The 15,297-nt window shown below is 46.3% G+C and overlaps 1 protein-coding gene across 3 annotated transcripts in view; it reads left to right on the top strand.

Annotated features, from left to right (window-relative positions):
- Positions 1–15,297, top strand: part of WNT7B (Wnt family member 7B) — a 149,806-nt gene that overhangs the window by 98,046 nt on the left and 36,463 nt on the right. For all 3 annotated transcript variants that reach the window (XM_081958020.1, XM_081958019.1, XM_081958021.1), the window contains exon 2: positions 12,488–12,714. In XM_081958020.1, the coding sequence (XP_081814146.1) occupies positions 12,488–12,714 (227 nt within the window). The remainder of the gene's footprint in view (positions 1–12,487; positions 12,715–15,297) is intronic.

Raw genomic sequence — 15,297 nt, 5'->3', positions numbered from 1 at the left:
TAAACAAAGAACGTAAAAAGCTGTTTCGATGCAGGAAAGACCTTATACAAACCAGTCTGTAGGGGGAGGCCGTCCCGGACGAGAAGGCTGAATCTGAAGCATTTCAGCAGTCATATGTAGCTCCCTCTCATGCTTCCAAGAAAACATCCTCATCTAGTCCCAAAGTTACACAGGGAGAGAAGGCCGCATCTGTGGTGTCTCATCGTTCACACACGGCATCTCAACAGTCACACGCAGCTTCTTCCCACGTCTTCAGAAAGGCCTCATCTTTCCGACCAAAAGCAACTCGATCTCGAGCAGGTAGCAGTGTCTTGCAGCAATCTTCCCGTTACAGCTAAAGTCACGGATATCTACAGCTGCAGAAGCACGAATAGAAGCTGAGATGGGCAAGGTGGATCTAGAGACCTCAAGAGAAGAGCAGCTGCTGAAGAAAAAGATGGCAACCATGGAAGCAAAGAAGGCAGCTGCAGCAGCCAATGCTCAGGCAGAGACGGCAGGTGCAGAAGCAGAGAGTGCCAAAGTTCAGGCTCAATTGGAATGCCTTCAACGCAAGTGGGAAGCGAAAGAAAGACTAATACGGGCCAAAGTTCTATGGGCCAAGGCTGGTGGTGCCTTCCTCAACTTCGATCTTAGGAAGTTAGAAGCAGAGAATCCAAATGCACCTGTCAAAGCCTACGTATACCGCCAACACGTAATACAACAGGAACAATCAACAAACCCAACGAGACAGCTGACGTCATACAATCTGCATCACTCAATCCTTCCCTTAGAACTGGAGAGCCTACCCCGATGAACCCAGACACACGAGGCAATCACAACAATTTCCCAGCGATGTCAAACAATCCTCAGCCAGCAGGGACACAAATAGCCGCAAGTAGCAACCTCAGCGTCGAGGCAAAAGAATTCCAGCCAATATTTCAAGGCAACTTGAACATGAACAAACAGAGTTATAAACACGATCAACCTGCAGAGCAACAACAAAAACAACCTTTGGCTACACCGTGGCAAGATGAAGTTGCACAGAACTTTTCGGAAGAGAAACACCAGCCGTTCTCAGCCACCATGCCTACTCATATGGACCGCACCTGTTCAAACCAACAGGAGGCCATTGGTCCTGATCTACCCAAAGCTGTGGGGCACACCTCACCGACTCCCCCGGCATACAACCCTGGGGCAGATTGGCAACCTTACCAGAGGAAGGTGAACTTGGCATCTAGAGGGGTAGAGAAGTTCTCTGACAAGCCAGACTGAGAATATCGGGTATGGAGGGAGATCTTCCAACGTGCTATCCGTGCCGAGAAGATAGAGCCTAAGGACGAGATTGTACATATGAAGGCTTGGCTAGGCCCAAAGTCTAAGTAAATAGTTACAGAAATCTACCACGCTTATCTGAAGGATCCAGTCAAAGCCTATGAACAAGTGTGGAAGGTACTCGATCGACGGTTTGGCTCGTCCACGCTCATGGAGTCCTCACTCTTGAAACAGGTGGTCGAGTACCCCAATATTAGTCCAAATGATCCCGAGGAGTTATGGGAGTTTTCTACCCTTCTTTCGAAACTACGGGCTGCTCAAGAAGACCCCAAAACCAAGGGATTGACATGCCTTGATGAGTACAGCATACAGAACATTATCATCGGAAAACTATCAAGACGGTTCAATGATCGATGGACCAATCTGCGTGACACTTACAGGAAGAACAATCAATACAATGATCCTCCCTTTACTACACTTGAAGAATTCGTTGCTGATCAGGTAGAGCAATGCACTGACCCTCGAAACCTAGGTCATTGGGATGACTACTCCACAATCGCCAAAAGGGCTGCCCACAATGCTGCTGCGATCAAGAGCCCAATGCAGACCACGAGGGAAAAAACCTTTGTGTCTGTACACAAAACACAAATCTCCAACTCCGCCAGGAACAATTCAGATGTGCGACCATCAAGGACAGTTCTAATTAAACCCCCAACAACAAACAAGGACCCATTCCGTCCATTCCACGAGTCTACCCACCCTTTGAACAAGTGTAGAGAATTTGGAAAGAAGCCCATGGGGGAAAGGAAAGCTCTAATTAGGGAGTATAAATTCTGCTATAAATGTTGTGATTCTGCAGAACACATGGCCAAAACATGTACAGCCAAGGTGCAATGCCCTCTTTGCAAGAGTAGCAGGCACCCTGGTGCCCTACATCCAAAGTCTGAGATAACGCATTGTCCAACGGCTCATCCTCCTCCACACAAGGGGACTCCACATGATGCCGAAGTGCACCCAGAAACTACCACAGATGTGTCAGATGCACCTCAGTATGTGGTGGCTCTCCGTCACCTCGCACATGCCACCAAATCTGCCTAGCCAAAGTCTATCCTGCTACGTGCCCAAAAGAAGCTGTGAAGGTGTATGTAATCCTAGACACGCAAAGCAATAAATCACTAGCAAGGTCAGCATTCTTCAAACAGACAGAATTCACTATATCAATGTGCACTGGATCCCAGCGCACGGTGGGGAGGAAAGTCGATGGACTCTGCATAGAGGCGTTAGATGGGAGTGTGCAGTTTCCACTGCCCTCAATAATAGAGTGGGATGATCTACCAGATGATTGCAGTCAGATTGCAACACCAGAGTTAGCAAATGCCATACTCCACTCAGACATATGGCTAATCACTTTACTGCCCTGGATCCCGAAGCCGAAATCATGCTTTTGGTGGGAGCAGACTCCTCTGCAGCTTTCGTTCCGCAGGCAGTGGTCAAGGGCCCAATGGATGTCCCATTCGCCCAAAAGACAAGATTCGGTTGGGTCATCTTCGGAACAGTGTGTGTCAATCGGCTGCAGGTCTCAACCCAGGTGAATGTCTTCACAACTTCCACTCTCGGTAATGGGAGAAAATACCACTTGAAACCATGCCAAGAACATTTCACGACCTCATTGATCAAGCCAGTTTTAGGAGCAACAATGTTCCAGACCAGCAAAGAAGACAATGACTTGGCCTTGTTGATAGAGGACAATCATGGTTTATTCAGTCAGCCAGATGTTTAGGCTAGATTTGACATTTTTATTCATGTATTGAATCTTCCCCAAGGACCTGGGGTAGGCAGAGGTTGATATTTAATGGTGCCATCGCTGGATGTAAACTGTTCCAAGAAAAACTGCCTTTTGCAATTGATGATGGTGAATTTGTCAATGCTGACGCAGAAGGCAAAAACAGTTAAGACAAAAGGGGCAACTCAGGAGTAAGACTTGGAGATGATTGGCCCTTCCCATAAGACATAAAAGAGGAGCAAAGGCACCTGAGCCTTTGCAGGAAGCAACTTTGTTAGTTCTGGTTGGTTTAAACTCTGAAACTCCATTTTGACTCTGTGGTCCATTTGACCTTGCAAAGCTAATTGGCAATTAGGTCTTTGGCAGCGTTTCAAGGGAGATAAAGGTGGGTGCTTATCAGCCTTATCCCGAAAGACTTTGGCAGACTTCTGTCGGACTCTTCATAAACTATTTGTGACTCATTACGGGCTATGAATGAACATTATTCACAGCTGTTGAAATAAAAATAGGTTTTTGGGGACTAAGCGTGTGTTTCTTACTGTCTCAGGAAGCCTAGGTCAGAACGTACTCTTGGAAGTAACTTTGTTTGCTTTTGCCACAATCATTCAATTTCTATTTGCAGGTCTTGATATTATGCTCTCTTCTCCAGTTCTTTTTCTTCTATTCCGTTGTCTCCAGGTACTGCCACATCCACTATCTAGATTTCTTTGGTTTTTCTTATCAACAATTGTTAAGTCATGAGTGTTATGTGGTAGATATTGTTTGTTTCTAAAGTTCCAGACCTTTTTAACTTCTTCATTTTCGTCTACTTTCTCAGTTTTACGGTTCCACCAGTTCTTGCTTGCAGGGAAATGGTATGTCTTGCACAAAGGTGGATCGCTGCCGGCATTACTGCCGGTTTGGTGTGCGCACTCGCATCTCTCACACATCAGATGCGTGCTCCGTGCACGTGTGCATTTGCACATAAATAGACCTGTGCATGTGCAAAATGTTAAAAGAGAATAATATTAAATTTGTGCAACGAACATTGTTCTGCGCATGTGCAGAACCGAAAATCAAGATGGCGGTGCCGTTGGACAACTGGTTTGGGGGCATGGCAGGCCTGCCAGTTCCAGCGACCCAGGCTGCTAAGTTACTACCGGTTTGGCCAAACTGGTCCAAACCAATAGCAACCCACCTCTGGTCTTGCTGCTGCTTTGTCATGTGTGAACGTCTTGCAGTAGATCCCCTGTTTCATCTGCTTTTTTTGTGTATTTCTGAGTTGGCAGTTGCCGTCTGTTGCTATTTTCTCAATTCTGACTTTGAATGCATTTGTTCTTAAGCCTTCATCAAACCATCCAGTCTACTTTTAAAACCTGTAGACCCCCCTAGAACAGTGAAATATTTTAGGAAATATTAAAAAGGCAGAAAATGACATTATTACATTTCCCCATAAAAGAGAAATGGAAATCTTAAGGAAGACAGAAGCTCGGAGCTTCAGCTCCCTGCCCCCAGCAGATATTTGGTGCCCATTGAGAAGGATTGGGCCATCCTATCTACAAAACAAAAGACCTTCAGATCTAGGGTGTTGGGATTATCTATCAGCGGAGCTCACTGCATTGCAAAACCACTAGGGGACATTGCATCACCCACCAGGCTCCAACCAACCTTGATTCAGACAAACATGAACCTCACGTGGCTTCATGGGAGTCTGACAGCAGCCAATAGAATACATGTCCTTGCACAGGAACAGGAAGCTCAAGGGCAAGGCCCAAGATAGGGTGTAAATAACCCTCACTCTCTCCATGTGGTCAGCTACCCAGAATCACATGTGCTTGGTGGTTCTTCTCCATAAAACCATATTTCCAATCAGCCACCATCCTTCCAGTGTCTTTCTCCCCACTTGGAACTGAACCAGGTAGATATTTCTTCTAACAAACCATGGGTAGGTTTTGATGGGGGTCAAAATCTGCAAGCTGATAGCACGGCACGATGCCGATTCTGTTCCCCTTAAAGATATCCCAGAGGAAATTCCACCATCCACATTGCTGAAAAAGTCATGTTTTTTGTCAAACCCTCCTCTGGCCTTTAGTTTTGTGTAAATCCCAAAGTGTGCCATTTAGAGGTAAATTGGTACTGTGTCTTTTAGGTTGGATATCAGACTAGTGAAAAAGAATTGTGGAGGGGCCTCCAGCTCTGATGGTCATGTTTTATGGTGAGGGTTACTAAATGGACTCTAGCCTGACTAATAATGTTTCCCTGAAAATAACACCTCCCCGGATAATAAGCCTAATTGGGCTTTTGAGGACATGCCCTAAAATAAGCCCTCCCTGAAAATGAGCCCTCCCTGAAAATGAGCCCTGTGTCCTCTCCCGAAAATAAGCCCTCCCTGAAAATGAGCCCTCCCTGAAAATGAGCCCTGTGTCCTCTCCCGAAAATAAGCCCTCCCTGAAAAATAAGCCCTCCCCAAAATAAGCCCTCCCTAAAAATAAGCCCTCTCTGAAAAAATAAGCCCTCCCTCTAAAATGAGCCCTCCCTGGAAATAAGCTCTCCCTGGAAATGAGCCCTCCCTGAAAATAAGGCCAAGTGCTTATTTCTGGTGTTAAAATAAAACAAAACCCTGTCTTATTTTCAGGGAAACATGGTATGCATCCACATTATAAACCCCTCAAGTGCATGGATTGGACAAAGAGGTCCTTTGATGCACCTATGAAACTTTTAGAAAGCACGAAGTCCTCAAATTATGATGACTCCTTAGTTGGTTACCGTAAAGGACGTTTACTTTTCAAATTGCCAAAGACATCTGCATTTCAAATCCTCCTCAATTTTGGGGATTGTTCACGGTGTGACTTAGATTTTCCACATCACAAAGGAGAGCACTGCCAGTAGCTGAGCCTCTAATTAGGTCTGTGGCTGCAAAGAACCACAAAGAATTGCATTGCTTTGCTACCGTAGTTTCCAGATGCAATTCTTTGCAGGAAGACCGGAGCAGGTTGTAAACGGTGGAAGATCATTAAAGAATGCAAATAAATAACGCCATTCAAATGACCGTTTTTTTTGACGGTCAAAATGCTACCGGTTCAACCACCTGGTTATTTGACCAAATCTTTCGGGTCTGGTGTCTCCTTGAGGAAAGCTCCTAAGCTTAAACAAAAGCAGAAGCCATTAGGTAGAAAGTACAAGGACACCATAAATGCAATTGTGTCATTTGTATCAGTCACTTTATGCTGTAATTTTCCCCTTCTCTGTTTTGAAGATGGGTCAAGATCTGTTCTTCTTCATCCTTTTGGGATTTTGTTGTAGGGGTCCTCAGAGATTACCTGAAATAGTTCTGTTGTTGCCACCCCTAATTGTTTGAGCAACTAGGCCAGTGATGGATAACCTTTTTGTCATTCAGTGTCAAAAATGGGTGTGCACACGATGCCCCCTCCCCCCCTGTGCATGCACATGTGACCCCCCCTGTGCATGCACATGTGACTCCCCCGTGCCCCGTTTTGTGCCTAGCAGGCTCCCTAAAACCTCCTGGGACCAAAAATGAGGCGCATGGGGGCGCACCGTACCCCCATGTTCCCCAAACACCCTGCCCCTGTGCATGTGCACACATCTCCTGCATGTGCCCCAGGCATGCGCAGCAGAGACCCAAAAATCAGCTGGCTGGCAGGAAATGCATGCACAACCTGCAGTGGTGCTGAACTGGGACGCTGGCTCGCGTACCCACGGAGAGGGCTTTGCATTCCACCTGTGGCACACATGCCATAGGTTCACCATCATGGGTATATGAGAAGGGAAGTGGAGAGAGCACACAGTCCTGGGGGGCTCCTGTGCTAATTGTATAGGTCAGGGGTCAGTAACCTGAGGCTCTGTAGCCACATGTGGCTCTTTCATCCCTCTGCTGTGGCTCCCTGTCGCCAGTCAGTAAAAGAAAAAAAGGATGCCGCACTAGAAGGAGACTCTATGGTGGGGCAACCGGTCTTCCAGCCAGTAAAAGGAAAAAGGATGCCGCGCTAGGAGGAGACTCTATGGTGGGGAAACTGGACTTCCGGTCAGCTCCAGAATTAAATGGGGGGCTTCTGCTTAGGACCTTTCTGGGTTTTTGATTGTTTAAGGTTGCCGACCCCTGGTATAGGTATCCGATGTGATTCCTGTACGGAGCATGGCTTCAATCACAGGGCCACGCCTGCCATTTTGACTTTTTTTTTTACATCTGCACAGATGCTCCTCACTGAAACCCCTACCTCCACCCCAGCAAATTCTATTTATTTACTTCTCATCCTTGCTTTAGCTCTGGTGGTTGTTTGAAGATTGAAATAGAGACTATTGAGAACAGCGATATACATACATACAGATGAAGTCAAATGCCAAATCTATTCCTGCCAATTTTCAGGATGTACAGATGCTCAAAAAAAAAAAAAAAAAACCCCACACACATTTACTTAGGAATTCTTAATGAAATAAACCATCCAGTAGCGATTGTATGTTTCAGATGTGTCAAAAGTATCATGGCAAACGGCACGGCAGCCCTTTTTGCACAAAGATTCCATTATACCATGTTGTTGTTATTTTAATCAACCCTTGTCAAAGAAGTTTTTAAAGCCGTGTCGAGGGATTTGAATGTTCTGTTAATGAGATGTGTGCATGGCTAACTCCCTTCAATCTGTGCCTGGTGCGAATTCTTTGCCAACAGTGACTGAAGCTTTCTGATAGGCAAACAGACAAGAGAAAAGGAGTCACCTCCCGGTAATCCCTCCAAAATCCACTCCATGCACCTGACGAAGGGATGCATCGATATTCTGGCTCAGTGACCACAGAACAACGCGCATGTCAGCCACGGCCCGAGTTCTGTGGTCATTGAGCCAGAATTCCACTTAGGTAACCTTGGAAGTTGTAGGTGGTACATCTCCGATATCCTAACCTGAGATCCTGTTAATCAAATAGGCTTGAGGTTGAACTCTTCCTCATGTAAAGAATGTGGTCCACTTATTATGAAGCTTTCATCCCTTGCTACAGAAGAGTAGCCTGTTATTACTGGTCTGATCTGATAATTTTACATTTGTGATGGTGACCCTGAGGAAAATGCTTTCCCCTTCCCCTCCTCCTCCTCCTCCTCCTCCTCTCCCTCCATCTTTTCCTTCTCCGTCTCCTTCTCCTCTCCCTCCATCTTCTCCTCCTCTTCTCCCTCCATCTTCTCTTCCTCCTCCTCTCCCTCTATCTTCTCCTTCTCCTCCTCCTCTCACTCCATCTTCTCCTCCTCCTCTCCCTCCATCTCCTCCTCCATCTCCTCCTCCATCTTCTCCTCCTCTCCCTCCATCATCTCCTCCTCCTCCTCTCCCTCCTTCTCCTTCTCCTTCTCCTCCTCTCTCTCCATCTTTGGCTTCTCCTCCTCCTCCTCCTCCTCCTCCTCCTCCTCCTCCTCCTCCTCCTCCTCCATGCCTATCTGCTTTAAACCACAATGATATAAAAATGAAAAAATACAAAATCAGCTCAATCTCCAGCTTTTCATACCTGCATAGCAATAGCACTTAGACTTATATACCACTTCACACTGCTTTTACAGCCCTCTCTTAGTGTTATAGAGTAAAACTATTGCACCCAACAATCTGGGTCCTCATTTTACGTACCTCGGAAGGATGGAAGGCTGACTCAGCCTTGAGCGGGTGCGAATTGAATAGCTGGCAGTTGGAGGAATTAGCCTGCAATACTGCATTCTAACCACTGTGCCACCATGGTTCATTATGCATTAGGCCCTCGCGAGCTCCATTTTTGCTGGCAGAGGGTTGGAGGAGGCTGTTGCAACCTAAAACGGAGCTCGGGAGCTCGTTTTTGCTGGCAGAGCACTCAGGCCACCACAGGCATCCCTGGCACAAGTGATGTTAAGCCGGCCATGGCCACCCTGATCACAACCCCCTGCCGCCACCCCCCAAGGTCCTCTGTGATGCGGCCCTCAATGAAATCGAGTTTGACACCCCTACTCTAACCACATCTGATCTTGCCTAGCTTTTGGAGATGAGCTAAGACCTCACTTTACAAGCTGCTACTTAACCGGGAAGCGATGTTCCTGCTCTTTAGAAACACTAGGGACGTTAACAGTGAAAAGCACCAGAAGTGGGTTCTTACTGGTTCGGTCCAGTTCAGCCAAACTGGTAGTGGCATGCCAGCCTGGGTCGCAGAACCGGCAGTGAACCAGGCTGGCCATGTCCCTGAACTGATTCCCTGGTTGCCACTATCACCATCTTTTTTTAAAAAAGTTCTGCGCAAAGGGCACGCACAAGCGAATCGGCACTAACATTTCATTTCATTTATTCGATTTATAAACCGCCCCCTCTCCCCAAGGGGACTCGGGGCGGTGTACAGACAGGACGCCAGCTAAAACCCACCCCTGAAAAGCACCTCTGGAATTGTACCTGGGGACCATAATCTGAACCAGGGACACTGACTAAGAAGTAGGTACCTGGCTGTTCCAAGGAGAGTGGGTGGAGGAATGTGCCTCTGAAGCCTGTTGCTTGCATTCTGAGGCTCCTGGACATGCTTGAGATACTTGCTGTACACAGCAAGTTCTGTTCTAATGTAGAGCTGCCTTCCCTCCAGCAGCTCTTTCAAGGCCGTGCCTTGCCTGAATCGCTGCATTCCATTGTGGTTTTTGTACGTGAGCCATCTTGAAAGTGTTCTCCGCTGGCATTTCTTATTTAAGAGAGTTCATCAGCAAATATTATGCTTGCATTGCATTCGTCACTAAGAAAGGCAGCGCGGCTAGGTTTTTGCACAGAGCTGTGATGTTTTGGCATTTGACCCGCTTGCATAAAGAAGTCACAAACATTTATTCTCTGCTAATCACCGAAATTAGGTGGGAAGATGAGAACTGGATGTGCTTTAGAGGTTGGGAGGCTGGATGGGAAGGAGGCGTTTAGAGCCGAAGACAGAGAGAAATCTTAGGGTTCAGAGAGATTCTGTTATAAAAACCAAAGGATAGCCAACGCGAAACAATTTCTTGCAGACCTTCCCATCTGCTTGATGGTATAATAAAACTCCCAGCTTAGTGACAATCCTTCTGTCGATTGCACTTTTTCCGGAAAGTTTGCCATTATTTCTCTGCTGTCTGCTGTCACTTCTGCAGGGATTCATCTCAGCTACTTCGAAGGACTGAAGCTTTCGCCCCTCCTTAGCTTTCAGCAAAATCCTGAGTCTTGCAGCATATCTTCCCTGTCCAGGGGTGGGATTGAAAATTTTTCTCTTCCCGTTTGCTGGGTGGACATGGCCATGGGGGCGTGGCTTCCTCAGCCTCCTCATGGCAGGGGTGGGGGTTGCCCTCCCCAAGCTTTGGAGGCTTTCCTTGAGCCTCTGGGAGGGCGAAAACGGCCCTTTTCCAGACTTCTGGAAGTTCCGGTACACCCATTTCTCACCCGTCCAGAGCCTCTGCATGGGCCCTGTACTTACCTGGCATGATCAATGGGCCTCATGGAGACTCCTGGGAGGGGAAGGGCAAGGTGGGTATGGCCAGCCAGTTCTTGCAACAACTGGTTCAGTGAACTGGATGCAAAATTAGCATCCGGTTCAACCGAACTGGCTGAATCCCACCCCTGTCCCTCATGATAGTCTGTAACTCTTCTATGGACATCCCCACAATGTCTATGGAGATTCTCAGTTATGGTTGTCCAAAGGTGCTTTTTTTTTTCAAGAGGCAACTGGAATTTCTGGAGTTTTTTTTTTCCTTTGAAGAAGATTTGCTTCTCATCCAAGGAAGCTTCTTCAGCTCTGACTGTATGGTGGGGAATGGAAGGATTTATACTCCTTGCAGACAGCTGGTCGTTTGCATCCTTTTAGCAAGTCATTTTGAAGACAGCAAATCCCACATTTTGGACAGAGAGGGCCACTGGTTTGAAAGAGGGGTCAAAGGGGCCATTTGTGTCAAAATTGAACAGCCCCCTCTCAACAGAGGGGGAGGGATACAACATCATCTATCTCCAGTCTACAACAGAGCCCTTTCAACCGGTCCGAGAAGGCCACTTGAACCACTCAGGTGATCCTGAGGACACAGTCAAACCTCCAAGTGGCCTCAAGGACTCTCTAAAAGGATGCAAATGACCAGCTGTCTGCAAGGAGCATAAATCCTTCCATTCCCCTCCATCCAGCAAAACGTCTTCAAAGAAAAACCAGAAAATCCAGTTGCTTCTCGAAAAAGCACTTTTGGGGCATCCCCACAATCCTCTGAACTCCATCGAAGTGGCGCAGTGGTTAGAGTGCAGCACTGCAGGCTACTTCTTCTGATGGCTAGCTGCAGTTCGGCAGTTCAAATCTCACCGGCTCAAGGGTGACTCGGTTGTCCATCCTTCCGAGGTGGGTCAAAAGAGGAGCCAGATTGTTGGGGGCAATAGGCTGACTCTGTAAACCGCTTAGAGAGGGCTGTAAAAGCACTGTGAAGCGGTATATAAGTCTAAGTGCTATTGCTATCTTGATCCTGTATATCTGCTGTATCAGTTGTGTCTCCCTTCTCCTCCTTCCCTCATCTTGGCCGAGTGTTGTGTTTTTGCTGATTCAAGGCCTTGCTAAGATGACACAAAAGTCTGCTTCATCACAGAGGAACCAAACTGTAGCCCTGCTTAATCAGCAGAAGAGTCCCGCTAACCCAGCATCTTGTTTCCAAGAATTAGCTTCTCCCTTTGCCAGGAGCATTGTGGGATTCAGACCCCACAACCTTATAAATTGAAGGTAAATGAACTGAGGAGCGATCCCATTGGGAGCCAAGAATCGGAATGCCGTGTCAGATCCGCTTATGCCTGAGACAATGTACCACAGTATGCGAAGGGTTTAACGAAAATTGTAAATGTGTCTGTTGCAATTACCGAAAACGCTTCTCTGACTAAAACGTCCGAGATGCTTTTTCTGGACTGCTGCAAACCATTTTCCAGGTCTGAAGAATCCGACTCTGAAAATTTATGCTTACAAGCTCCTATTAATCATTCACCACTCCGTGTTTATAATAATGAGCATGAATGTTGGTCAAATAAAGCCATTCCCCTGCTTCTTTTTCCCCCTGCTGTGGTTTAAAAATTAGAAGGGACGAACTGCAAGTCGTCCTGCATTTCTGCAGCCCGACTGAGCCAAACCCCTCTGTGCTCGATGCGAATTTCAGCGCTGGCGGTTTCCAAAAATCAAAGTTTTAAGATCTGCTTCTCGTGTCTCCTCACTTCCTTGTTTTATGGCCGACCGAGCCTGAAAGCGCCAACATTTTGTGAGGCGGATGGCACATGTGCTAAGTCTGGTCCGAGAGAACCAGGACTTACCAAAAGTCACCCAAGGTTTCCAGCTCAACTGCCAGAACAAAAAGGTTGAGATAAGTGAGCATAATTATAGGAGCCATTTTACAGTCCTTTCCCTCCTCCTGTAGACCAATCGGCTTTTCCAGCCAGCTGATCCAGCAAGGAAATTGAATGAATGGCTTCCCTTTAGTTATCACGCTGCTTTTCTGCTTTGCTTCAGAGCGTTGTCATCGGTGGTGGCTTTGGGAGCGAACATCATCTGCAACAAGATCCCAGGCCTGGCCCCACGGCAGCGAGCGATTTGCCAGAGCCGCCCTGATGCCATCATAGTCATTGGAGAAGGGGCCCAGATGGGAATCAATGAGTGTCAGTACCAGTTCCGATATGGCAGGTGGAACTGCTCAGCACTGGGAGAGAAGACCGTCTTCGGTCAAGAGCTTCGAGTAGGTAAGGTTCTCTGCAAAGTAATGCTCCTTATTTGGCAATTTTGTCTTCTGCCTTTCTTTCCACAGTAGTTTTTTTTTTTAAAGAAAATAAAAGAAACAAAGATGATCAGGGGACTGGAGGCTAAAACATATGAAGAACTGGGTATGTCTAGTTTAATGAAAAGAAGGACTAGGGGAGACATGATAGCAGTCTTCCAATATCTCAGGGGTTGCCACAAAGAAGAGGGAGTCAAACTATTCTCCAAACACCTGAGGGTAGAACAATAAGCAATGGGTGGAAACTAATCAAGGAGAGAAGCAATCTAGAACTAAGGACAGTTAGAACAATTAATCAGTGGAATAACTTGCCTCCAGAAGTTGTGAATGCTCCAAGACTGGAAGTTTTTAAGAAGATGTTGGGTAACCATTTGTCTGAAGTGGTGTAGGGTTTCCTGCCTAAGCAAGGCGTGGGATTAGAAGACCTCCAAGGTCCCTTCCAACTCTGCTATTCTACTCTATTCTAAAATCTAAAATCCCCAGGACAGGGAATTGCACAATAACACAATGTTCTTTTTCTATACCTGCATAGAAAATATTTGTTGTATATATGTTGTAGATACACATACAGGTTGTCCTTTAGTTACGATCGCAATCGACCCTGCCCATTATGGTTACGTCATAATTGTTGTAAAATGAAAAACCAATTTTATGACCTTTTTGTAGTAGTCTTTTGGTGAACCCATTGTTTTGCTATGATGTGGTTTTGCCGAAAACCGAACATTAAGTGTGAGTTTTTGCAAAACTGTTGTAAAACAAGGACATGTGATCAGGAGATAATGCCAATAGCCATACATGCAGGTATGTTGCCAATCATATGAAATGCAGTCATATGACTGCAGGGGCTAAGGTGTGACCATCGGAACTTTGGATCTGGTATGACCTTTTTCAGGTAGGCCGTAACTTTGAACAGTTGCTAAGTGACTGGTCATGTTGTGGCCTGCCAACAGCCAGCGGAGCTTCGGACAGTGAGGAGCTGGGGGAGGAACATGGGCCAGTCCTGGAGTCTGGGGAAGGCTCTGATGAAGACTCTGTGTTGGAGGCAGAGAGGGGGTCAGAGCCATATGCCAGTTATCAGCTGCCTTCAGAGTCAGACATCAGTGAGGCAGATGAACAGCTGGAGCCTGTTCCCAGTGTGTGTACGCACAGAGTTGCCAGACAAAGGGAACAGCTAAAGAACAGGGGTTGACTTGGGAGTAAGGCCACAGGTGGATGATGAATGGCCCCTCCCAGAGGAAATAAAAGAGCAGCCAAAGGGGAGTGGAGTTTGCAGGAGACAATTAGTTCACTTAATTGGTTCATGACTCTCCGCGACTCCTTGCCAAGTTTTGCAGATATCGTCCTGTCAGCTCTCCAAGCCAGATAAGGTCTATGACTGTAAATCCTCCCTCAAAAGACTTGGCTGGATGGGAATGAGCAGAATTCACAGTCAATTAATAAAAGGTTTTTTTTTGTCGGGACAAGGAGTTTGCTTCATGATCTTGGGAAGCCTAAGTCAGAACAGAAGTTGAGAACTATCTCTACAGTGGTTTTAATATCCTTACCCTATGGCTCCATTTATTAAAGAGAAGGAGGAAGAGAGAGAGAGATCTTAAACCAAGTTTGACAGTTTTGATAAATGAGAAATGATTTTTACCTTTAAAATTATTATTCATGCTGGGGTTCTGTCCGTTCCTTTGTCTCACATTACATATTCCTGGCATTGATATTTAACTGGATAAATACCATTAATGTCAAGTTAATGCTATGCTTATTTATTGCAAAATATATTTGTTTCTATTATGAGAAAGCTACCTTGCGGATATCTTTTCAATCCAATAAAAACATCGAGAATGTTAAGGAAGCTGGAAATAATTTGAGAGAGAAACAGAAAAGAGGACAATCTGGATAATTTTTAAATGTAAGGCAGAAGCACACTCTGTTATTTTCCTGAGTACTAAGAAATTATATTTCGAATTGTACTGAAGCTGATTCACATAAGGCCAGTCTGTGAATATTGGTCCCTAAAGGTAAAGGTTCCCCTGCTCACATGTGCTAGTTGTTCCTGACTCTAGTGGGCAGTGCTCATCTCTGTTTCAAAGCCGAAGAGCCAGCGCTGTCCAAAGACGTCTCCGTGGTCATGAGGCTGGCATGACTAAATGCCGAAGGGGCACCGAATGCTGTTACCTTCCCACCAAAGGTGGTTCCTATTTTTCTACTTGCATTTTTTACATGCTTTTGAACTGCTAGGTTGGCAGAAGCTGGGACAAGTAACGGGAACTCACTCCATTACGCACTGTTAGGGATTTGAACTGCCGAACCAGTGGTGAAATCCTCCCAGTTTTGCCCGGTTCAGCCTAGAAAATCTCCAAGGTCCCTTCCAAGCCTGTTATTCTATTCTATTCTATTCTATTCTATTCTATTCTATTCTATTCTATTCCAACCGACAACAGGCCCTGTTTTTTTCGGTTTGCAAAATGTGTGTGACAATGCCAGATTGTTGCAATCTCCAAATTTCAAAGTGGTATCTCAGAACGCAGAGCGGCTAAACGGTTTCGGTCGCAGGCCA

Source organism: Natrix helvetica, assembly GCF_964273705.1.
Source record: "Natrix helvetica genome assembly, chromosome: 6".
NCBI lineage: Eukaryota > Metazoa > Chordata > Lepidosauria > Squamata > Natricidae > Natrix > Natrix helvetica.
Note: the sequence above shows the minus strand (reverse complement) of the source record. Positions and strands in the feature narration are given on the sequence as shown.